Below are 25,000 nucleotides of genomic sequence, written 5' to 3' on the forward strand. Positions count from 1 at the left end.
GCGGGGGGGGACCCCGAAATTTGGGGGGATTCCATCTGGTGGATGAGGGACCCCGAAATTTGGGGGTGGGACCCCAAAATTTGGGAAGAGGACCCCGAAATTTGGGGGTGTTCTACAGCTGCTCTGAGGGGGGGCACCCCGAAATCTGAGGGGAGACCCCAAAAATTGGGGTGATTCCATCTGCTGTGAGAGGGAGGGCACCCCGAAATCTGGGGGGAATTTCACCTGGTGTGAGGGGGCACCCCGAAATTTGAGGGGGGACCCCAAAATTTTGGGGGGCAACTCCATCTGTCATCTGCTGGTGACATCAAAATTTTGGGAGGCTCTTCAACCTGGTGTGAGAGGGGGACACCCCAAAATTTTGGTGGAGGCTCCATCTGCTGTGAGAGGGGGCACCCGAATATCTGGGGTGGGTTCTACACCTGGTGCGAGTGGGATTGCACCCCAAAATTTTGGGGGAAGGGGGACAGGGGCACGTGAAATGTGGGGGGCTCTAAAAGTGGGGGGGCTGCATCCTGAAGGGGCTTGAAAGTGGGGGACCCCCCCCTCTTTGAGGATACCGGGAGTTGGGGCCCAAATTTGGGGTGTCCCCCCCCTTTTTGGGGTGTGTGGAATGGGGGTGAAAAAAAGGAAAAAAAACCAAAAATCAACAATGCCCCCTCCCCAAAAAAAGGAGAGACCCCAAAACTCGAGGGACACCCCCAGATTTCAGGGACTCCCCCATCTCAGCTCGGTGCCACCTGGGGGGGGTCCCCAAAATTTACCTCATGGCCGCCCCCCCCCCCCCCCCCCCCCGTGACTCAGGGAGCCCCCCAAAAAAATGGGGGAACCACCCCCAGAAAAGGGGAAACCCTCCCCAAAAATGGGGGAACACTCCCAAAAATTGGGGAACCCCCCAAAAAGGGGGTCCCCTCCCCTCCCCCGTTCGTGTACAATAAATCGTGGTTGTTGCTGCTCCATGGGGGGGTCTGGATTTTGGGACACCCGGATGTCACCCCCGATGTGCCTCGGTGTCACCACAATGTCCCCTCAGTGCCACCCCCAACGGGAACTGTCCCTCCCAGTGTCCCCAAGTGTCCCCAAATGTCCCCAATGTTCCTGATGTCCCCACAAGTCCCCTCATCCTCCATGTCCCAACATCCCCAATGTGTCCCCACTGTCCCCATTGTCTCCAATCCCCCCAGTGTCCCCAATCCCCCAATGTCCCCATTGTCCCCAAATGTCCCCAATGTGTCCCCAATCCCTCAATGTTCCCCCAATGTCCCCAATATCCCAATCCCTCCCAATCCCCACAGTGTCCCCATTGTCCCCAATATCCCCCCAGTGTCCCAAATCCTCCCAATGTGTCCCCAATGTCCCCAATCCCCCCAATGTCCCCAAATGCCCCCAATGTCACCAGTGTCCCCAATGTCGCCAAGTGTCCCCAATCCCCCCAATGTGTCCCTAATGTCCCCATTGTCCCATATCCCCCCACTGTCCCCAATGTCCCCAATTCCCCAATCCTCCCAATGTCCCCAATGTCCCCAATCCCTGCAATATCCCCAATGTCCCCAGTGTCCCCACTGTCCCCAGTGTCCCCAATGTCCCCAATCCCCCCGATGTCCCCAAGTGTCCCCAAGTGTCCCCAATGTCCCCACTGTCCCCAATGTCCCCAATTCCCCAATCCTCCCAATGTCCCCAATGTCCCCAATCCCTGCAATATCCCCAATGTCCCCAGTGTCCCCAATGTCCCCAATCCCCCCAATGTCCCCAAGTGTCCCCAAATGTCCCCGCTGTCCCCAGGTGTCCCCGCAGCCGGCTCAGCTCTACGGTGTTTATTGGCGTCTCTAACACTCACTGATGCAGATAAATAGTGGACATTTGTCACCGCTGCCACCCCCGCCATGGGGACACCCCGGGGACCCCCCCGCCACCCCCCGGGACCCCTCCCCTGTGGGGACACCCCCGAGGGGACAAACCCATGGGGACACCCCGAGGGGACACCCCCGAGGGGACAAACCATGGGGACAAACCCATGGGGACAAACCCACGGGGACACCCAGAGGGGACAGACAGCCCAGAGGGGACGGACGCCATGGGGACACGAGGAGGGGTGGGGACATCCCGTGAGGGACATCTGTGGGGTGACCTCCTTGGGGACATCCCAGGGGGGACATCTGTGGGGTCACCTCGGTGGGGACAGAGCCACCCCCTTGGGGACATCCCAGTGGGGACATCCATGGGGTCACCCCAGTGGGGACATCCCGGTGGGGACAGGTCCAGCCCTTGGGGACATCCATGGGGTCACCCCAAAAGGTCACCTCCTTGGGGACATCCCACAGGGGACATCCCCCATTAGGGCCACCCCATTGGCGACATCCCATTTGGGACATCACCTTGGGGACATCCGCATTGAGGTCACCCCATTGGGGTCACCCCCAGGGCCACCCCCTTGGGGACATCCCACTGGGGACATCCCCCATTAGGATCACCTCTTGCGGGACATCCCAGTGGCGACACCCCTTTGGGGCCATCCCCTTGGAGACATCTTCCATTAGGGTCACCTTATTGGGGACATCCCATTGGGGACATCTCCAGGGCCACCCCTTGAGGCCACCCCTTGGGGACATCCCCCATTAGGGTCACCTCACTGGGGACACCCCCAAGGCCTCCCCATTGGGGACATCCCATTGGCGCCATCACCTTGGGGACATCTTCCACTGAGGTCACCCCCTTGGGGACACTCCATTGGGGACATGCCCCATTGGGGTCACCTCAATGGGGACATCCCCAGGGCCACCTCCTTGGGGACATCCCAGTGGTGACATCCCCCATTGACGTCACCCCATTGACGTCACCCCCGGGTGTCCCCGCCCCATTTCTGGCGCCACCCCCGCTGTCCCCTCCGTGTCCCCTCCGTGTCCCCTCCCCCTCCCCGTCCCCGTGTTGTCCCCGCTCCATTTTTTGCCCGTTTCTGTTCGGTTTTGCCCCTAAAGTGCGCTCGGGAGGGGGGAGGGGACACGGGGGGGACATTGGGGACATTGGGGGGGAGGGGACATTGGGGACAATGGGGGAGGGGCATCGGGGGGTCCGTCAGTAGCAAACGCGGCCACGAAAGTGCAAAAGGGGGGAGGGGCCGCGGGGGGAGGGGCGGGGCTTGCACGGGGAGGGGCGGGGCTTGCACGGGGACCGTCCTTGCACACGCGCCTTGCACGGGGACAATCTGCACAAAGATCCCTGCACGAGGAACGTCCCTCGCACGAGGGTCCTTGCACGAGGAGGATCCTTGCACACGCACTTTGCACGAGGAACGTCCCTTGCACGTGGAAGAACCTTGCACGTGGAGGATCCTTGCACGAGGGCTTTGCACGAGGATCCTTGCACAAGGAACGTCCTCTTGCACGAGAAGGAGGTTTTTGCACAAGGATTTGCACAAGGGTCGGGTCGTTGCACGAGGACAATCCTCACACGAGGATTTGCTCGCTCCCACGCCCGCCTTGCACAAGCACAGCCCATCCTCGTGCAAGGCCCTCTCTGTGCACACTCCCCCCCCTCGTGCAAGGCGTGCAGGGGCCCCTCGCACGCTCGGCGGGTGTGGCAGAGCGTGAGCGTGAGCTGAGTGTGAGTGGGTGTGCAATGGAGCGGGGGGAGGGGCAGTGGGTGTGCAAGGGGGGTCAGGGGTGTGCAAGGGGGGTTTTTACATGAGGGGGGGATGGGCCTTGCACGAGGGGGGGCCTTGCACACTCACCATTGCACGAGGACCAATTTACACACTCAGAATTGCACAGGGACCCGTTTGCACGCTCACAACTGAATGAGGAGTCCTTTGCACACTCAGAATTGCACACGGAGCCATTTGCACACCCCAAAATGGACAAGGACCCATTTGCACACTCCCCATTGCACAGGGACACGTTTGCACACTTAGCATTGCACAGGGACCCATTCACACACTCACAACTACATGGGGATCCATTTGCACACTCAGATTTGCACAGGGACCCATTTGCACACTCACCATTGCACAGACCCTCCCTTGCACACTCATAATTGCACAAACATCCCCTTACACACTCACACCGGCCCCAGGCCCCTCCCTTGCACGCTCACCATTGCACCAGGCCCCTCCCCGTGCCCCCCCGCCCCCTTGCACGCCCGCCTTGCACACTCGCCCCTCCCCCCGGCTGGAATGTCGCTGCGATGCCGATAAGGTGCCAAAGGGGGGGGGAGGGGTTTGGAATTTTGGGATTTTGGGAATTTTGGGATTTTGGGGGGCCCCGGGATAGTGGGGGGGGCCCCGATTGGGGGGGGGGAGGGGAGGGGTCCCCGTGGTGGGGGAGGGGCCCCTGGGGGGTGCAAAATGCTGCCGGGGGGGAGGGGCGGGGCCCGAATATTTTTGGGGGGGGTCCCTGTTTTGGGGGGGCTTTGCTGTTTTGGGGGGGGGTCCCTGTGCTTGAAGGGGGGGGTGGGGACGCCTCCCCACCAGTTTGGGGTGACTGGAAGCCCCTCCCACCTCCCAGTATCCCCAGTGCCCCCCCCCCCCAGTCTCATCCTGGTCCCTGGGACCCCCCCTCAAATTCCTATGGGGGTCCCCATTTCCTATGGGAAATGATTTTGGGGACCCCCAACAATTTTGGGAGCCCCTAAACTTCAGTGGGGGCCATAAACCGCTGTGGGACCCCCCCAAAAAAATTTATGGGGACCCCCGACCTCTTATGGGGCTCCCCCAAATTTTATGGGGTCCCTCATTTTCTATGGGTCGCATGGGAGACCCCTCCCCATTATAGGCCACCCCCTTTTTCTATGGGGTCCCCCCAACATCTGTGAGACCCCCACCCCCTCCACTGCCCCCAATACAGGGCAGGGAGCCCCCCTCACCTTTGGGACCCCCCCCCCAAATTTTTTGGGGGCTCCCCTCCCCCACCCCTCAGATGCCCCCCCCCGCTTTCCGGGGCCTCTCCCCTCCGCCCCCCCCGGGGAACCCAAAGCTGGGGGGGGTGGGGGCGGGGGGATGGGGGGGGGTGCTGCTGGGCGGGGGGGGGAGGGGCGCCCCCCCCGCCCCTCCCCCCCCCAGGAAGCCGCGCTCGGGCTCGGGCAGGACGAGCGCGAGCGGGAGCGGGAACGGGAACGGGAACGCGGCCACGAGGCGGGGCCCGAACGGCAGCGGGAACGCGCCCGGAGCGGGAGGGGGCGGGGCCGGGGCCGGGGGGGGAGGGGCGCAGGGCGCTGTCCCCGCCCCCCCAGCCCCGCCCCCACCCCCGAGCTCGGGGTCCGCCCCCCCCCCGGCCGCGGCCCGGCAGAGCAGCGCCAGCGGCTGCTCCTGCACCGGGAACGCCCCCGCGGGGGCGGAGCCTGTGACGTCACCCGTGATGTCATCAATGCCAGGGTCACCGGGGGGTGGTGGCACCGCGGGGGACACCGGGAGCCCCCCTTTGTCTGCGGCTGGGGGGGTGTAGGCGATGACCGTGGGAGGCGCCGGTGACCCCGGCGGTGACCCCGGTGGTGACCTCGGTGACCTTGACGGTGACCTCGGTGACCCCGGCAGTGACCCTTGCGATGACCCTTGTGGTGACCCCGCTGACCCCTCCCGTGACCCTGGTGGTGACCTCGGTGAACCCGGTGGTGACCCCTGTGCTGACCCTTGCAGTGACCCTTGTGGTGACCCCGGCGGTGACCCCGTTGGTGACCCCGGCGGTGACCCCGCTGAGCGCCGCCGGTGCCGCTGGGCGTGGCGGCTGAGCGCGGCCGCCGTCTTGCACACCTTGGCGCAGGTGGGGCAGGCGAAGCGCAGCGACGGCCGCCGCCCCACGCGCCCCGACGACGACGACGACGTCCCCGCCGATGACGACGACGACGTCCCCGCCGGCGTCACCGCGGCGCCGCCCTCGTGTCCCCGCTGGTGCTTCCGCAGCTTCCGCAGCGCCGGGAAGCTCTTCCCGCACACCCGGCACGGGTGGTGCCGCTCCCGGCGCCGCACGGCGTCGCCGTCGCCATCGTCACTGCCGTTGCCATTGTCATTGTCACCGTCACCGCCGTCCCCCGGCGCCCGCCGCAGCGAGCGCAGCTTGCGCCGCCACCGCGCCTTCTTGGTGACCCCGGTGACGCTCCCGGCGGTGGCGTTGGTGGCATTGCCACCCGCCTTCCTCTTGGGCTTGTAGGAGTAGTAGGGCCGCCAGAGCCGGTCCTCGGCGTCGCTGTCGTTGTCACCGTCCCCGCGGCGCTCCCCGGCGCCGTCCCCGCGCAGGTCGGTGCCGGAGATGCGGCGCTTCACGATGGCCTCCTCGCCGATGCGCACGGTGATCTGGCACAGCCCCTCGCCCGCCGAGCCCGCGTACGCCGGCTTGGCCACGTAGGTCATGGTGCGCCCGCCCCCGGACGGGTTTTGGGGCGTCGTCGTCGTCCCCCCCTCGGCGGCGGCGGTGGCGGCGCCGGCGATGGCGCGCTGTGCCTCGATGTACTCCCGCAGCACCTGCTTCTTGATGGGCACCGCCGGCGTCACCGGCGCGGCCGCCGGCGCCTCGGCCGCTCCCGGCGCCTCCTCGCCCGCCCGCCCGTTGTAGGCGATGACCGAGGCGGCCCCGCTGCCGCCACCGCCCCGCACGATGACCGACGGCGCCGCGCGGCCGAAGGCGATGACCGAGGCGGGCTCCGGCCGCGGCGCCGACGCCGGGAACGCCGTGACCCCGGCGTCCCCCGGCGCCGCCGCGGGCGCCGGCGCGGCCCCGTCGGGCACGGCGCCCTGGCTGTAGGTCTTGTAGGGCCGCTTGTTGGCCCGCATGGGCAGCAGGCGGTAGAGCTTGAGCGCGTTGAGCTTGGGCCGGTAGCCGCCGTTGGGCGTCTTCTCGGAGGCGATGAGCCCCGGGCTGATGCCGTGGAAGGCTTTTTGGTGCGTCTTGAGGTTGTAGTAGGTGACGAAGGTGTCCCAGCAGAAGATGCACTGGTAGCGGCGCTCGCCCGTGTGCCACACCTCGTGCTTGGTGCGGTACTCGGCCAGCGCGAACACCTTGTCGCAGTAGCGGCACGGGTACTTGCGGCGCCACGAGTGCACGTTGGCGTGGCGCTTCAGGCTCGACAGGGTCATGTAGGAGCGCTGGCACACCCCGCACAGGTACAGCACCTGCCCGTCCACCACCTTGACCAGCGGCTCCTGCTCGCCGCCCGGCTCCAGCGCGCGGTGCCGCAGCAGCAGCGCCTTCTTGGCCGCCCTCGGCGCCGCGGCGGTGCCGGTCGCGGTGCCGGCGGCGGTGACGGCGCCGCCGGTGCCGGCGACGTCGGCGCCGATGGCGCCGGCGGCGTCACCGTCCCCGTCCTTGTCGCCGTCACGACAGCCGACCTCGTGCGTCTGCAGGCGCTTGACGTGGATGAAGCTCTTGCCGCAGTGCCGGCAGCACAGCCCGCGGCGCCCGCGGTGCAGCTTGGCGTGGAAGCCCAGCGCCGCCGCCGAGCCAAAGCCGCGCCCGCACAGCCCGCAGCGCAGCGACGACGGCGACGACGGCGACGCCTCCGCGGCCGCCTCCTCGCCCGCCTCGCCCGGGCTGAGCTCGGCGGCGGAGGGCGCGGGCGGCGTCCAGGTGCCGTTCATGTCCCGCGGCGCCGGAGCCGGAGGAGCCGGAGCCGGAGGAGCCGGAGGAGCAGGAGGAGGAGGAGGAGGAGGAGGAGGAGGAGGAGGGGGCCCGGCCTCCAGGCCCTGCAGCGAGGGGATGCCGAGGCGCCGGCCCACGGCCCCCAGCGCCCGCGCGGCCGCCGGCGAGGGCACGGCCAGGCGCGAGTTGTAGATGAAGTTGAGCACGTCGGAGAAGACGCCGGCCTGCACGCCCGGCAGCTCCAGCACCTGGGCGGGAGAGGGGCACGCGGGCTCCTGCGCCAGCGCCCGCTTGAAGAAGGGGCTGGAGGCGGCCAGGACGTTCTTATGGGCGCGGAACTTGGTGTCCTCGGCGATGATGGTGACGTCGCAGAACTGGCCCCGCAGGCGCTGCTCGTTCAGCTCCAGCAGCAGCGCCCGGCAGTGCCCGGCGTCCGACACCTCCACGACCGGAGCCATCCCCGCGCCGGCCACCTGCGGGAATCAGGGGATGGGGTCAACTGAGGGGTGGGGACACGGTTTGGGGTCACCTGCATGGACGGAGACATGGTTTGGGGTCATATGGAGGGGTGGGGACACAATTTGGGGTCATATGGAGGGGTGGGGACACGATTTGGGGTCACCTGAGGGGTGGGGACACGGTTTGGGGTCACCTGAGGGGTTGGGGGCATGGTCTGGGGTCACCTGGGTGAGTGGGGACCATGGTTTGGGGTCACCTGAGTGGGTGGGGACCACAGTTTGGGGTCATCCAGACACCTGGATCCCACATTTGGGGTCACCGGAGTGGGTGGACCTATGATTTGGGGTCACCCAGGTCCTTACTTGGGGTCACCCAGACACCTGGATCCCATATTTGGTGCCACCTGGGTGGGTGGGGCCATGGTTTGGGGTCACCTGGGTAGGAGGGGCCATGATGTGGCATCATCCAGACACCTGATTCACTATTTGGGGTCATCTCAATCCATTATTTGGGGTCACCCAGACACCTGGATCCCATATTTGGTGTCCCTTGGGCGGGTGGGGCTACAACTTGGGGTCACCTGGGTCCCATATCTGGGGTCACCCAGACACCTGGATTCACTTTTTGGGGTCACCTGCGTGGCTAAATCCTTTATTTGGTGTCACCTGGGTGAGTGTGGAGTCACCCAGGCACCTGGGTCGCTATTTGGGGTCACTGTGGGATTTTGGGGTCACTCTGGGGTCCAGTGTCGCCTGTTCTCTGTTCTGGGGTCACTCTGAGGCTTTGGGGTCACTTTGTCACCTTTCCCGAGGGCCCTTGTGAGGTTTTGGGGTCACTGTGGGGTTCTGGGGTCACTCCGTCACCTTTCCCGGGGGTTATTTTGAGGTTTTAGCTCCCCTATTCCCTGTCCCGGGCTCAGTGTCCCCGGCCCTGCGCCGCCATTTTGTGTCGGGGCCTGACCGGCCTGAGGCGGCTCAAAATGGCGGACGGGACCGAACCAACGGGGAGGAACCGCGGGGGGAGCCGGGGCAGAACCAACGAGAACCACGGGTGCAGCTGGGGCAGAACCAACGGGAACTGCGGGGGGAGCGGGGCAGAACCAACGGGAACTGCGGGGGGAGCGGGGCAGAACCAACGGGAACGACGGGGGGAGAAAGGGCAGAACCAACGGGGAAGAACTGCGGGGGGAGCCGGGGCAGAACCAACGGGAACGGTGGGGGAAGAAGGGGCAGAACCAACGGGGAGAAACCCAGTGTTCCCCAGTATGCCCCAGTGCCCTCCCAGTGCCCCTCCAGTCCCTCCCAGTATCCCCCAGTGCCTCCCAGTATATCCCAGTCCCCCCCAGTGCCCACCTGTGCGCGGGGCCTTCATGGACTGGGTGTTGCAGCTCCGGGGGTCCTCGGGGGGGGGTCACAGCCGGCCGGGCCTCCTGAGGAGGGGGGACATAGAGGGGTCACTACACCCGGATTTGGGGTGAAACACCTGGGTTTGGGGTGAAACAACTGGATTTGGGGTAACACAGCCAGGCTTGGGGTGAAACACCTGGATTTGGGGGGAAACATCCAAATTTGGGGTTAAAACACCCAGATTTGGTAGGAACAGCCGGATTTGGGGGTACCCGTGGTCACAACACCCGGACACGGGTGACAAAGTGACAGCGAGTGATCCTCCAGTGTGACATCACAGTCACAGCAAAATGAGTGACGTGATGTCAGAGCGTGACGTCATCATACAGAAGAGTGACGTCATGAGTCGGCTATCATCGTGAGGGGATGGGTGTGACGTCACGGCGCGGGGGGAGGGCTCAGGGCGGTATGACGTCACCAGGAGGGGACTCCCGTGAAAACATGGGGGTCGGGGCGGCATGACGTCATCGCTGTGACGTTGTAGGGGTGGGACGGGGGAGGGGACAGCGAGGGCAGGGGGTGACACCTGGGGGGGAAGGGGGGGAGGTGACACAGGTGGGGGGAAAGGGGCACCCAAGGGTGGGGAGGGGGAGGGGCGGGAACAATCCCGGGGGAATTTTGGGGTGGGGGGATGGAAAAGGACCCCTCCGTGCACCCCCTCCCCACCCCGGGACCCCCACCCTATCCCCCCCATCCCCCCCCGCCCCTCCCCCGCCCCCCAGGTACCCCCGGAGCCGCCTGACAGCGGCGTCCCGTCCGCGACGTCACCGGGGGGGGAGGGGGCCGTGTCACCCAACGGTTGCCATGGAAACAACCCCCCCCTCCCCCCTTGGACCCCTCCCCCTTTCCCCGCTGCGGACACACCTTTCACCTGCGGCCAATCAGGGGACAAGGAGAGCTCCGGGCCACGCCCACCCCCGCCGGGACCACGCCCATCCCGTGCGAAAGGGAGCGCGCGCGGCGCTGACGTCATGGACTCACCTGGATGCTCATTGGCTGGGCTGGGAGTGACGTCACGGGGCCCCGTCCTGCCGCGGGCGGTGTGGAAGGAGCGGGCGGAGGCTGAGGGGGCGGGGATAGAAAAGGAGGCGTGGTTAAAGGGGGTGTGGCCAGAAATGGGCGGGGTTACGGGAGACCCGGAAGTGTCAGCGCGGGAAGGGCGGGAGGGGGGAGAGACCGGAGGGGGGGGGACGGGACATGCACGGGTGGGACAGAAAAATGCAGAAAAACACAGAAAAACGCAGAAAAACACAGACACAAATACAGGTGTGACACAGGTGTGACAGACATATACAGGTGTGACACAGACACACACCTGAACACACACAGGTGTGACACAGACATACACGGGTGTGACAGACAGATACACACACACACAGGTGTGACACGCACAGAAAAACAGGCGTGACATAAAAACACAGGTGTGACACAGACACAAACACAGGCGTGACACACAGAGAAAAACAGGTGTGTGACACACGGACGCACGCACAGGTACAACACACAGCACCTGGACACCCGCACAGGTGTGACACACACAGAAAAGCACAGGTGTCTCACACATAGAGGTGTGACACACACACACCTGTGCACACACACAGGTGACACACCCACGCAACAGCCACAGCACCTGTTGCGCATGCACAACACACGTGATAGGTGTTGGACACAACAGCCGTGCACAGGTCAACAACCTCACATGGACACACACTTGCACACGGACACACAACACCTGCACACGGACAAACAACCACACAAGGACACACAACCAGACACAGACACGACACACGCAGCCTCACAACCCTCGCACAGCTGTGCCCGTATGTGCAGTTACACACAGACACCGTGCACAACCGAACACAGGTGTACAACTGCACAGGGACGGCTGACACAAGCACAGCCGTACAATGAACACTCACACAACCCTCAGATGGGTGCACAACCGCACAACAACATCACACAACCACACACAAACACACAACCACATAAAGAACCCCTACACAACCCTCAGACAGGCGTACAACTGCGCAACAACATGACACAACCGCACAGGGATGCTTGACAGGCAGACGCACAACCGTCCATGGACAAACAACCCTCACACAACCCTCAGATGGGTGCACAACCGCACAGGGATGTGACACACAACCGGACACGAACACACAACAGCCACGAGCACAGGCAGGTGCACAACCACACAGAAACAACCCTCACACAACCCTCATATGGGAGTACAGCTGGACACAGACAAACAATGGGACACGGACAAACAACCAGATACAGGAGCTGACACAGGCAAACAACCAGACATAGACAAACAACCATACACAGACAAACACACGCACAGGCCCGCACAGACATGACACGCTCGGACAGACAGACAAACACGTGCACAAACAACCAGACACAGGACTTGACACAAACAATCAGATGCGCACAAACACACAGACGTGCACAGCCCCACACGGACACAACACGCTCGGACAGACGGACAAACAACCGGGTGCGTACAGCCCCACACAAACATGACACACGGACAAACACCCTCACACGCACAGCCCCACACAGACAGGACACGCTTGGACAGACGGACAAACAGACGCACAAACAACTGGACACACACAAACACTCGCACACTCACATCCTCACACGGACAAGACACGCTCAGACAAACGGACAAACAACTGCACACGTACAGCCCCACACGGACACAACACATTTGGACGGACGGACAAACACCCACACAAACAACCGGACACTTACAGCCCCACACAGATGCGACACACTTGGACAGACAGACAGACAAACAGAGGCACAAACAACTGGACACGTACAAACACACGCACACACACAGCCCAACACAGACATGACAACGCTTGGACAGACGGACGGACAAACACCCACACAAACAACCGGACACTTACAGCCCCACACGGATGTGACACGCTCAGACAGACGGACAAACAACGGGACACTCACAGCCCTACACGGACACAACACGCTTGGACAGACAGACAAACAGCCACACAAACAACCGGACACTTACAGCCCCACACTCATGCAACACGCTCGGACAGACGGACGGACGGACAAACACCCAGACACACACAAACAACCCCTGGCACGCGCCCCCCACACCCCCCTCGGGCCCCCCCACCCCAGCACAAACACGCAGCCGCCCCCCCCCCGAACTCCCGCGTCATCCCGGTGTCACCCCGGTGTCACCCCCGGTGTCACCCCTGGTGTCACCCCTGTCACCCCCCCGGGGGGGCAGGGGGTGCCGGGTGACATCTGGGGGGGTCCTGGGCAGGGGAGGGGCTGTTTGGAGTGGGGGGGGGGCACTTTGGGGGGTTCCCAGAGCACTTTGGGGGGGTCCCGGAGCACTTTGGGGGACCCTGGGGACACTTTGGGGGACCCTGGGGACACTTTGAGGTCCTGCCAGGGGTGCTTGGGGAGGGTCTGGGGGGGCTCAGAGGGGCGGGCAGGGGGCGGGGGGGGTTGAGGGGGGTGGGCGTGACCCGGGGCAGTGCGGGGGGGGTGGGGGTGGGCGGGGGTCGCGGTGTCCCCATCCCCCTCCCCCTCCCCTCCCCCATCCCTGGGGGTCGCGCTGCGGTGACAGCGGCGGGAGGGGGGCGGGGGGCGTGGGGAGGGGGCAGGGCAGGGGTTCGGGGGGGTCCCGGCGGCGCTCGGGGGTCCCGGGGGGGGGGCGGGGGTCGTTACCGGGGCCTGTCCCGGGGCCGGGGATGTCGCGGCGGCGGCGGCGGCGGCGGCGGCGGCGGCACAAGATGGAGGCGGCGCGTTGGGCCCCGGGTGGGAGGGAGGGAGGGACCCCCCCGCCCCACGGAGCGGGGACACGGGGGGGACACCGGGGGGGACACCGGGGGGGACACCGGGGGGGGACACGGGGGGGACACCGGGGGATGAGGGGGGACACCGGGGAGGATATGAGTGGGATATGGGGGGGGACACCGGGGGACACGGGGGGACACGAGGGGACATTGGGGGGAGACATTGGGGGGACAAGAGGGGACACCGGGGGGGACACGGGGGGGGGGGGACCAGGGGATGAGGGGGGACACCGGGGGGGACACGGAGGGTGTCGCCTTCTGATACAAGGCGAGGCGACTTGGCTCTGAGGAAACACTGAGGGACATGGGGAGGACAAGACGGGACACCGGGGGGACACGGGGGGACACGGGGGGATAAGGGGAGACATTGGGGGGGGGAGGTGGAAGGACACCGGGGGAATAGGGGGGCACACGAAGGGGACACGGGGAGGGACACGGGGGGACACCCTGGGGGACACGGGGGGACACCGGAGGGATATGGGGGGAGATACGGGGGGGACACGGAGAGAGATACGGGGGGGGGGGACATGGGGGGACACGAGGGGACACGGAAGGACATGGGGGGGACACTGGGGGGAGATGGGGGGGCATTGGGGGTACTCTGGGGGACACTGGGGAGATATGGGGGGGACACACGGGGAACACGAGGGGGACATTGCGGGGGGATATGGGGGGGAAGAAGGGAGGGATAAGTGGGGACACTGGGGGGGACACAGGGGACATTGGGGGGACACTGTGGGGGACAAAGCGGGAGACACAGGGGGGACATTGATGGGGGGATATGGGGGGCACACCGGGGGGACATAGGGGAGAAAAGGGGGGGACACGGACGAACAGGGGAGGCGACATTGTGGGGGGATATGGGGGGGATGAGGGGGAGACACAGGGGGGGACATTTGTGGGACACAAGGGACAAGTGGGGACACTGAGGGGGGGGGACAAGAGGGGACATAGGGGAGGGACAAGGAGGGACACCGGGAGGAGATATGGGGGGACACAGGGGGACATTTGGGGGACACAACTGAGGGGGACAGAACTGGGGGACATTTGGGAACACAACCCCGGGGGGGGGGGGACACAGGCAAGCAGGGGGACATGGAGGGGACAGGGGACACCGGCAGGGTGTGACAAAAGTGGGGACAGTTGGGGGGCAGCAGGGGACAGGGCTGAGGAGACAGGGGGCATGAGTGGGACACAAATGGGGGACAAAGTGACACAAAACTGGGGACACAAGAACTGCATGCAGCAGGACACGGGTGACCCAGGAGGGGACACAAGGAGACAGAAGTGAGGACAAATTTGGGGTTACAGTGACACAAAAAAGGACACAACAAGAGAGGGACGGGGACAAAAGTGGGGACACAACCAAGGACACAACTACAGTGCCATGGCCTCAAAATGGGGACAAAATGGTGACAAAACAGTGACAAAACCAGGTGACAACGATGTGAGGGACACAACAGGCACGGCCGGGTGTAGCAGGGACCCTGCTTGGGGTGTGTGGGGGCTCAGGTGTCACTGCACCCTCGTGCGGCAGTGTCACATGGTGTCGCGTGTCTGGCTGTGCCATGTGGGGCTGTGTCAGGCTGTACCTTTGGGTTGTACCTCAGACTGTGTCACATTTGTAACATTTTGTGTCACATTTTTCACATTTTGTGTCTGACTCTGCTGTGTGGGGCTGTATCAGGCTGTGCCTTTGGGTTGTACCTCAGACTTGGGACATTTTGTGTCAAATTTGTCACATTTGTCACATTTTGTGTCTGATTTTGCTGTGTGGGGCTGTGTCACGTTGTACCTTTGGGTTGTACCTCAGACTGTGTCAAATTTGTGTCACCTGTGGTGTCTGGCTGTGCCGTGCTCACACCGTGACCCGGTGACACCCTGTGATGTCACACCCTGTGATGTCACACCTTGTGTCACCCCTCCCCTGGTGACACGGAGGAAACTCCTCCCACTCCTGACCCCCAAAATCTCCCCTGCTCCCCAAATTTCTCCTTCTCTGTCCCCAAATCCCCCCAAACCCCTCTTGCTGCCCACAAAAACCCATTTTCCTTCCCCCCAATCCCCCTCTCTGCCGTTCTCCCCTCAAATTCCTCTTTCTTGCCATAATTATCCCCAAAACCTCCTGCTCCTCCTGGATTCCCCTCCCTGATCTCCAAACACCAAAATTCTCCATTTTTTTCTTCCATTTACATCCCCTAATCCTTCCTGCCCCTCTAAACTCTCCTCAAAAAGTTTTTTACTGCTCTAATTGTTCCCCCAAACCCGACTGCTACCCCAACACACCCCAAACCCCCGTCCTGCCCCGCTAAATCCCCTCCTTATCTGCAATTGCCCCCCAAACGCTCCTGCCCCTCTAAATGCCCCTTTCCTACCCCAATTATAACCCCACGCCTCTCCTGCTCTGCCAACAACCGTCAAGATTTTATTTGCGCCCCCAACCCCTTCTGCCCCCTCAGATTTCCATTTCCTGCTCCTGAAAGTCTCTTCCAATCCCGCTGCGCCTCGCCAAGCCCCTTCCCCAGCTTCCCTCCGGAACAGGCCGCAAAGCCTCGGCCTTTCCCAGCCGCCCCAGCCAGGTCGGGAGGGCCGGGAGCGGCCGGGCAGGGCGGGGGAGGCCGGGGCTGCGCAGGCCGCGGCTGGAGCAGCGCTTTGCCCATTGCCGGCACTTTCCGCCTTTGCTTCGGCATCTTTCGTCAGATATTCGGGTATTTCCGGTACTTTCCGCTCGTTCTTCGGCACCTTTCGATAACTTCCTCAAATGCTTCGGCCAGTTCCGGCTATTTCCGTCAACATTCGGGCACCGCCGGTTAACTTCGAGCATTTCCGTCACTCTCCGGAGGCACTTCGGCGGTCTCCGCCCACTTCCGTCAGTACTTCGGAAACCTCCGTCAATTTCCGCCAGCCCTGAGGTCACTCCGTCACCCTCCCTCCACCCCCGCCATCTCTCGGCACTCGGGCTCGGGGGGGGCGGCGCTTTTAAAATAAATTATTCATGAACCGATCCCACCGTGCTGGAAGCGGAGGGTGCGACCACGGCGCGTCCCGTGAGGGCTTCACGGAGCAGCCGCCGACTCCCTGCCCCTTCCCCGCTCCTCGCTCGCCTCACGGCCCGTGACGGGACTCGCGTCTTCCTTTCCTTCCCGCCACTTTTTTCCCCACTTTTCCCCCCTTTTTCCTGTGAGGCGCTTGGTACGCTCCGGCCACGCCCCCTCCGGCGGCGCGCGGGGGCCGAGTCTATATAAGGCGCCGCCGGTGCCCCATCGCGCTCAGTCGCGCCTTGAGCGCGGAGCAGCCGGAGCAAAAAAAGGGGAAGCTCCGCGCCCTCGGCTCCGTGAGGCGCCGGTTCCCGGCTCCCCGGTGGGGTTCAAACTCCCCGCTCCTTTCACCCCCTCCGTGAAGGGCTCGGTTCCGAGCAGTCGGAGCGGCGCGAGGCCGCGGCACCACCGGCGCCATGCACGGCGGTCCGCCCTCGGGCGACAGCGCCTGCCCGCTGCGCACCATCAAACGAGTCCAGTTCGGGATCCTCAGCCCCGATGAGATGGTACCGGGGCCGGGGCGGCGCGGACGGAACCGCGGGGCCCGCGGAGGGAGCGGGGCCGGCGGCTGAGGCCGAGAGCGGCGGCGGGAAATGGCGCCGGGGCAGCGAGAGCGGGGGAGCGGAGCGGCCCCGTGACGGGACAGCGCCCCCCACAGGCCCGGGGGGCTGAACGGGGGCCAGGAGAGAGCTCGGAGGGGGATTTGGGGGCTCCTCAGGGGGTTCGGGGACACAAAACGAGGTTCCGGGAGGTTTTGGGGTGCCCAGGGAGCCTCTGGAAGAGTTTTGGGGTGTCTGAAAGTGCCTCAGAATCCCCTGGCAGCGTTTGGCCTCCATAGGAACGGCTCAGGGAGCGTCGGAATGAGTTTTGGGGTGCCCAGGTGGCTTCGGGAAAAGTATTGGGGTGCCTTGAAGGGTTTTAGGGTGTCCTGAGGGGCTTTGGGTCTCTCGGGGTGTTTGTGAGGCCTTAAAAAGAGCTTCAGGCTGCTGTGAGGGACACTTGGGGTGCCTGGAGGTTTTTTAGGAGCATTTTTGACGAGATTGAGTGTCCTGGAGGGGTTTTGGGGTTCCTGAGAGTCACTCGGGGGCCCTGGAAGAGTTTTGGGGGTCCTGGAGGGGGTTTTGGGGTCCCAGGAGTTGCTCAGGGAGCCCTGATGAGATGTTTTGGGGTCCCTGTGAGTCGCTCAGGGATCCCAGGAGGAGTTTTGGGGGTCCTGGAGGGGTTTTGGGGTTCCTGGGAGTCGCTTCCTGGAGGGAGATTTTGGGGTCTCTTGAGAGTCACTCAGGGGGCCTTGGAGGGGTTTTGGGGTTCCTAGAGAGGTTTTGGGGTCCTTGGGAGTTGTTTAGGGAGCCCTGGAGGGGTTTTGGGGGTCCTGGAGAGATTTTGGGGTCTGTGGGAGTCGCTCAGGGAGCCCTGGAGGAGTTTTGGGGGTCCTGGAGGGGTTTTGGGGTCCCTCAGGGAGTTTAGGATTTTTGTGGGGGGCTCATGGATGAATTTGGGGGTCCCCAGTGCCTCAGTTTCCCTTCCCCCCCCCCCAGAAACGGATGTCGGTGACCGAGGGGGGCATCAAGTACCCCGAAACCACCGAGGGGGGGCGCCCAAACTTGGGGGCTCATGGACCCCCGGCAGGGCGTGATCGAGAGAACGGGGCGCTGCCAGACCTGTGCCGGTGAGCTTGGGGGCCTGAACCCCAAAATTCTCATTGAGGGGACCCCGAACCCCAAAATCCTTCTGGGAGAGGGGCCTGAACCCCAAAATTCTCATGGGAGGAGACCTTGAACCCCTAAACCCTCATTGAGGGGGACACTGAACCCCAAAATCCTTCTGGGAGGGAACCCTGAAGCACAAAATTCTCATGGGAGGGATCCCCCAAAATCTTAATGGGGGACCCCAAAGCTCCAAATCTTCACGGGGACCCCCTGAACCCCCAAATCTTCACACAAAGGGTCCTAACCCCCTAAAATTCCCTTTCTTGGGGGGGATTTATTTGTTTTGGGGTGTCCTTTTTTTAAGGGGTTCCCTTTTTGGGAGCTCTTCTCATTTTGGTTTTTAATTTTTTTGGGGTTTTCCTTTTTTTTTTTTTTTTTGATTTTCATTTTTTTGGGTGAATTTTTATTTTGCTTGGGATTTTCTTTTTTTTGGTGTTTTCATTTTTATTTTCTTGTTTTTTGGTATTTTGATGCTTTGGGGTGTTCTGTTTTTTTTTTGGGGGGGGGCTTTCCCATTTTTTGGGGTGCTCATTTTTATAGGATTTTTTTAGGATTCTTCCCCTCCCACCCCAAAACCGCATTCAAGGGAGGGTTCCCTACATCCCAACCCCTCCCAACCCAATTTTGGGGGGTGTCCCCAATCCAATTTCGGGGTGTCGCCAGGGAACATGACGGAGTGTCCCTGATGTGATTTTGGGGTGTCCCCAGCCCAATTTTGGGGTGTCCCTGACGTGACTTTGGGGTGTCCCCAGGCCAACACGATGGAATGTATCTGATGTGATTTTGGGTTGTCCCCCAATCCGATTTTGGGGTGTCCCTGACGTGATTTTGTGGGTGTCCCCAGGGAACATGACGGAGTGTCCCGGTCACTTTGGCCACATCGAGCTGGCCAAGCCCGTGTTCCACGTCGGGTTTTTGGGTAAAACCATGAAAATCCTGCGCTGCGTCTGCTTCTTCTGCTCCAAGCTGCTCGTGGACTCGGTGAGACCCCAAAAAACCCCAAAAACCCCTAAAAAACCCTAAAACCCCCCCAAAAAAACCCCCCAAAAACCCCCCAAAAAAAACCTCCAAAAACCCCAAAAACCCTTCTGCCCCCACAATGCCATTTCTGACCCCAAAATGCCATTCCTGACCCCAAACCTGGATTTTTTACCCCAAAACTCCATTCTTGCCCCCCAAAATGCATTTTTTACCCCCAAACCCCCACTCCTGCCCCCAAACCTGGATTTTTTACCCCCAAAACCCATTCCTGCCCCCAAACCCCCACTCCTGCCCCCAGAATGAATTTTTACCCCCAAACCCCCATTCCTGCCCCCAAAATGAATTTTTTACCCCCAAACCCCCATTCCTGCCCCCAAAATGAATTTTTTACCCCCAAACTCCCACTCCTGCCCCCAGAATGAATTTTTACCCCCAAACCCCCACTCCTGCCTCCAGAATGAATTTTTTACCCCCAAACCCCCACTCCTGCCCCCAAACCTGGATTTTTACCCCCAAACCCCCACTCCTGCCCCCAAACCTGGATTTTTTACCCCCAAACCCCCATTCCTGCCCCCCCAAAATGCTTTTTTTACCCCCAAACCCCCCTGCTGACCCCAGCCCCGCTTGTGTTTCCCAGAACAACCCCAAGATCAAGGACATCCTGGGCAAGTCCAAGGGGCAGCCCAAGAAGCGCCTGACGCACGTCTACGACCTCTGCAAGGGCAAGAACATCTGCGAGGGCGGCGAGGAGATGGACCACAAGTTCGGCGTGGAGCAGCCCGAGGGCGACGAGGACCTCACCAAGGAGAAGGTGGCGCCCCCAAAATCCCCCTTTGTGAACCCAAAATTCTCTCTGTAGCCCCGAAATTGCCATTGGTTGGCCCCAAAATTCACATTTGTGGCACGAAATTCCCGTTTGTGGCCCCAGAATTCTCATTTGTGACCCCAAAATCCTCGTTTGTGGCACGAAATCCCCATTTGTGGATTCCTATATGTGGCCCCAAAATCCTGTTTGTGACCCCAAATTCAGTTTGTAGCCCCAAAATTCCCGTTTGTGACCCCAAAATTCCCATCTGTGGCACAAAATTCCCATGTTGCGGCCCCAAAATTCCCATTGTGCTCCCAAAATTTCTATTTTGGCCCCAAAATTCTCATTTGTGACCCTAAAACTTCTGTTTCTGCCTCCTTTTCCCTGTTTTCCCTTCTCAGGGTCATGGCTCTTTGCCAACCCTAACAATTCCCCTTTTTCCACCTCTTTTCCCCATTTTCAACTCCAGTAATTATCCTTTTTCTCCCCCCTTCCATCTCTTTTTCCCATGTTTAACCCCAATAACCCCCATTTCTCCCCCATTTTTTAACCCCATTTCTCCCCCATTTCTCCCCCATTCTCCCCCCATTTCTCCCCATTTTAGGGCCACAGCAGCTGCAGGTGCTACCAGCCCGTTATTAACCCCATAATAACCCAAATAATTCCTATTTTTCCTCCCAATGACCCCATTTTTAACCCCATTAAACCCCATTTTTAGCCCCATTTTTAACCCATTGAACCCCATTTTTAACCCATTAAATGCCATTTCAGGCACGGGGGCTGTGGGCGGTACCAGCCGCGCATCCGCCGCTCGGGCTGGAGCTCTGTGCCGAATGGAAACCCCCAATAGCCCCAATTTTAACCCCGTTTTTTAACCCAAATAGCCCCATTTTTAACCCATTAAACCCCGTTTTAACCCATTAAACCCCATTTCTCCCTGTTTTTAGGGCCACGGGGGGGCTGCGGGCGTACCAGCCGCGCATCCCGCCGCTCGGGGCTGGAGCTGTACGCCGAGTGGAAGCACGTCAACGAGGACTCGCAGGAGAAGAAGATCCTGCTGAGCCCCGAGCGCGTGCACGAGATCTTCAAGCGCATCTCGGACGAGGAGTGCTTCGTGCTGGGCATGGACCCCAAGTTCGCCCGGCCCGAGTGGATGGTGTGCACCGTGCTGCCGGTGCCGCCGCTGTCCGTGCGTCCGGCCGTGGTCATGCAGGGCTCGGCCCGCAACCAGGTGGGTTTGGCGTGGTTTTTGGGGTCATTTTGTGGGGTTTTGGGACTGTTTTGGGGTGATATTGGGGGTGTTTGGGGGCACGGTGCTGCCGGTCCCGCCGCTGTCCGTGCGTCCGGCCCGTCGTCATGCAGGGCTCGGCCCGCAACCAGGTGGGGTTTGGGGTGATTTTAGGGAGTTTTGGGGTCATTTTGTGGGGGTTTTGGGGGCATTTTGGGGTGGTATTGGGGTCCCTGGGGCATTGTACCCGTGCTGTCTGTGTCCCCAGCCATGGTCATGCAGGGCTCTGCCCACAGCCAGGTGGGGTTTTGGGGTGATTTTAGGGGATTTGGGGGTCATTTTGTGGGGTTTGGAGTGTATTTGGGGTGGTATTGGGATCCCTGGGGGCATTGTGCCCAGCCGTGGTCATGCAGGGCTCTGCCCACAGCCAGGTGGGGTTTTGGGGTGATTTTAGGGGGTTTTGAAGTCATTTTGTGGGGTTTGGAGTGTATTTGGGGTGGTATTGGGATCCCTGGGGCACTGCCCACAGCCAGGTGGGCACTGGGGCAGCTTTTGTGGGGTCCCAGGGTGGGTTTTGGGGTCCCTGATGCCTTTTGGGGTCTCCCCACTTCTTACGGTCCCCAATCCTCTTTTGGGGTCACCCCCAACACTCTTTGGGGTTTCCCCATTTTTCTCCCACCCCAAGCCCACCCCTCCACCCTTCCCACGCCCCTTTGGGTCATTCCCACCTCCCTCCATCGACCCCAACCCCATCCTCCATGAACGAATTTTGGGGTCCCCCCCACCATGTTGGGGTCACCTCATGGATTTTGGGGGCGTCCCCAGGATGACCTGACCCACAAGGCTGGCCGACATCGTCAAGATCAACAACCAGCTGCGGCGCAACGAGCAGAACGGGGCGGCCGCGCACGTCATCGCCAGAGGACGTCAAACTGCTGCAGTTCCACGTGGCCACCATGGTGGACAACGAGCTGCCCGGCCTGCCCCGGGTACAGCAGGGGTCCCCAGGGGGGTTTTGGGGGTCACTGAGGGGTTTTGGGGGGTCACAGGGGGTTTTGGGGGGTCACTGAGGGGTTTTGAGGGGTCGCTGAGGGGTTTTGGGGTGACACAAGTTGAGGGACATTCAGGGTGGTGGTCCCATGTCAAGTGGCTCCAGGTCCACGTGGGCCCCATGGTGGACAAGGAGCTGCCCAAGGTCCAGGAGAGTCTGGGGGGGTCACTGAGGGGTTTTGGGGATCACTGAAGAATTTTGGGGGTGTCCCAGACATGACAGAGAGGGGACAAACAGGCACAGAGCCCAAAGTCCCAGCAGGACCTGGGGGACATTCCCAGGAGGGATCAATTTATGTCCCTTGGTGGATTCTGGATTTTTGGGGTGACTTTTGGGGTTCTGATCCCCCAGTTTCTCCTCACCCAGTCCATGCAGAATTTGGGGGATCCCCCAAATGTATTTTCCTCCATGAACCCCAAGAAGAACCCAGGGTGATCCATTCATGTTCCCTGGTGGATTCTGGATTTTTGGGGTGGCTTTTGGAGTGATTTTGGGGGTGTTTTTGGGGTGGTTTTTGGGGTGTTTTTTGGGGGTGATTTTTGGGGTGATTTGGGATGAATTTTGGGATGATTTTTGGAGTGATTTTGGGATGAATTTTGGGATGATTTTTGGGGTGATTTTGGAGTTCTGACCCCCCAATTTCTCCATCCCAGGCCATGCAGAAGTCGGGGCGCCCCCTCAAGTCGCTGAAGCAGCGGCTGAAGGGGGAAGGAGGGTCGAGTTCGGGGCAACCTCATGGGCAAACGCGTCGACTTCTCGGCCCGCACGGTCATCACGCCCGACCCCACAACTGGCCATCGACCAGGTGGGCGTGCCGCGCTCCATCGCGGCCAACATGACCTTCGCCGAGATCGTCACGCCCTTCAACATCGACAGGTGGCACTTATGGGGCATTTATGGGGCGTTTATGGGGTTTGGGATGGGTTTGGGGTGGGATTTATGGGGTTTGGGGTGGATTTATGGGGGTTTGTAGGGGGTTTGGGATGGGATTTATGGGTGGTTGGGGATGAAGTTATGGTGGTTTGGGATGGGATTTATGGAGGTGTGGGATGATGTTATGGAGGTTTGGGATGGATTTATGGGGTTTGGGATGAGTTATGGAGGTTTGGGATGGATTTATGGAGGTTTGGGATGGATTTATTGGAGGTTTGGGGGTGGGAGTCTTCTGCTCCATCGCGGCCAACGTGACCTTCACCGAGATCGTCACGCCCTTCAACGTCGACAGGTGGGATTGAGGATGCATTTATGGGGCATTTATGGGGTTTTGGGTGGATTTATGGAGGTTTGGGAGGGTTTGGTGTTGGTGTTCCTCTCTTCATTGCCACCAACGTGACCTTCACCGAGATCGGTCACCCCTTCAACATCAACAGGTGGGATCAGGGATGGATTTGTGGGGTTTGGCATGGGTTTGGGATGGATTTATGGGGTTTGTAGGGGATTTAGGATGGATTTATGGAGGTTTGGGGGGGATTTATGGAGGTTTGGGATGGAGTTACGGAGGTTTGGGATGGGATTTATGGGGTTTGTAGGGGATTTGGGATGGATTTATGGAGGTTTGGGGTGATTTAGAGGGAATTTGAGGGGTTTGGTGTGTGGTGTTCCTCACTTCATTGCCACCAATGTGGACCTTTGGTGGGATCCTCACCCTCTTCAACATCAACAGGTGGGGTTTGGGGGGTTTCTAGGGGATTTGGGGGTTTGTAGGAGATTTACGGGGTTTTGGGATGGATTTATGGGGTTGGTGTTGGTGTCCTCTGCTCCATCACCATCACCGTAACCTTTGGTGACATTGTCACCTTCAACAGCAACTGGAGGAGTCTGGGGAGGATCTGGGGGACTTTGGAGCAGATTTTGGGGTGAATTTGAGATGTCTGGTGCGGTTGGAGGGTTCTGAGGGTGTTCAGGGAATTTAAGGGTTAAATTAACGGGATTTTGGGTTTTTTGAGGGCTTTTAGGATAAATCTGGGGGCAGTTTTGGGGATGATTTTGGACTATTCAGGGAACTTCGGGGTCATTTTTGGGGGTTTCAGGTGGACACAGGGATATAGGGTGGAGGATTAGGATTATTTCAACAGATCCAAATAATCCAAACCCACCCCAAACACCTTTAACCCTCACTGCTCCTTCTCCAGCTGGCCCTGAGTTGTGGGGTGGCTCCCAGAGCCCCAAAACCCCCTAAATTCACCCCAAAATCCCCTAAATTGACCCCAAACCCCCCTCAGGCTGCAGGAGCTGGTGCGCAGGGGGAACAGTCAGTACCCGGGGGCCAAGTACATCATCAGGGACAACGGGACAGGATCGACTGCGCTTCCACCCCAAGCCCAGCGACCTGCACCTGCAGATCGGATACAAGGTCAGCACCCCAAAAACCCAATCTGGGGGACCCCAAAACCCAAAATCCCCAAATCTGGGGGACCCAAAAACCCCAAAATCCCCAAATCTGGGGGCACCCAAAACCCCAAAAACCCAAACCCAGCGACCCTGCACCTGCAGATCGGATACAAGGTCAGCACCCCAAAAACCCAAATCTGGGGGACCCCAAAACCCAAACCCAGCCACCTGCACCTGCAGATCGGATACAAGGTCAGCACCCCCAAAACCCCAAATCTGGGGGACCCCAAAACCCCCAAAATCCCCAAATCTGGGGGACCCCAAAACCCCAAACCCAGCCACCTGCACCTGCAGATCGGATACAAGGTCAGCACCCCAAAAACCCCAATCTGGGGACCCCAAAACCCCCAAACCCAGCCACCTGCACCTGCAGAATCAGGTACAAGGTCAGCACCCCAAAAACCCCAAATCCCCAAATCTGGGGGGCACCAAAAACCCCAAACCAGCCACCTGCACCTGCAGATCGGAACAGGTCAGCACCCCAAAACCCCAAAATCTGGGGGACCCCAAAGCCCCAAA

General features: G+C 61.1%; 2 protein-coding genes across 2 annotated transcripts; one reads left to right on the top strand and one right to left on the bottom strand.

The window, feature by feature from the left end:
- Positions 1–4,906: 4,906 nt before the first annotated feature.
- ZBTB4 (zinc finger and BTB domain containing 4) lies at positions 4,907–13,219 on the bottom strand. The gene is made up of 5 exons (XM_054295415.1): positions 13,148–13,219; positions 10,409–10,489; positions 9,374–9,450; positions 5,631–8,035; positions 4,907–5,585 (listed from the first exon to the last, which is right to left on the bottom strand). The coding sequence occupies exons 4-5, from the start codon at positions 8,018–8,020 to the stop codon at positions 4,907–4,909; spliced, it is 3,069 nt and encodes a 1,022-aa protein (XP_054151390.1). The 5' UTR covers positions 8,021–8,035; positions 9,374–9,450; positions 10,409–10,489; positions 13,148–13,219.
- Positions 13,220–16,560: 3,341 nt separating this feature from the next.
- On the top strand, positions 16,561–24,443 carry LOC128950550 (DNA-directed RNA polymerase II subunit RPB1-like; the record flags this gene model as incomplete). The annotated part of the gene is given in 15 exon segments (XM_054295417.1): positions 16,561–16,819; positions 17,852–17,919; positions 17,921–17,982; positions 18,867–19,003; positions 19,641–19,815; positions 20,582–20,615; positions 20,796–21,042; positions 21,865–21,882; positions 21,884–21,958; positions 21,960–22,028; positions 22,744–22,794; positions 22,796–22,873; positions 22,875–22,966; positions 24,313–24,382; positions 24,384–24,443. Coding segments are annotated over 15 exon segments (1,326 nt in total), but the record flags the coding sequence as incomplete, so codon positions are not given.
- Between the last annotated feature and the right edge of the window lie 557 nt (positions 24,444–25,000).

The sequence above is a fragment of the Melozone crissalis genome, unplaced genomic scaffold, assembly GCF_028551555.1.
Source record: "Melozone crissalis strain CALT ecotype California unplaced genomic scaffold, PUWL_Pcris_2 ptg000719l_1, whole genome shotgun sequence".
NCBI lineage: Eukaryota > Metazoa > Chordata > Aves > Passeriformes > Passerellidae > Melozone > Melozone crissalis.

Coding starts and splice junctions, on each gene's coding strand:
- ZBTB4 (XM_054295415.1), bottom strand. CDS start 8,020: ATGGCTCCGGTCGTGGAGGTGTCGGACGCCGGGCACTGCCGGGCGCTG. Junction 5,586..5,630: donor CCGCCGGGGTCACCACAAGG/GTCACTGCAAGG, acceptor GGGTTCACCGAG/GTCACCACCAGGGTCACGGG.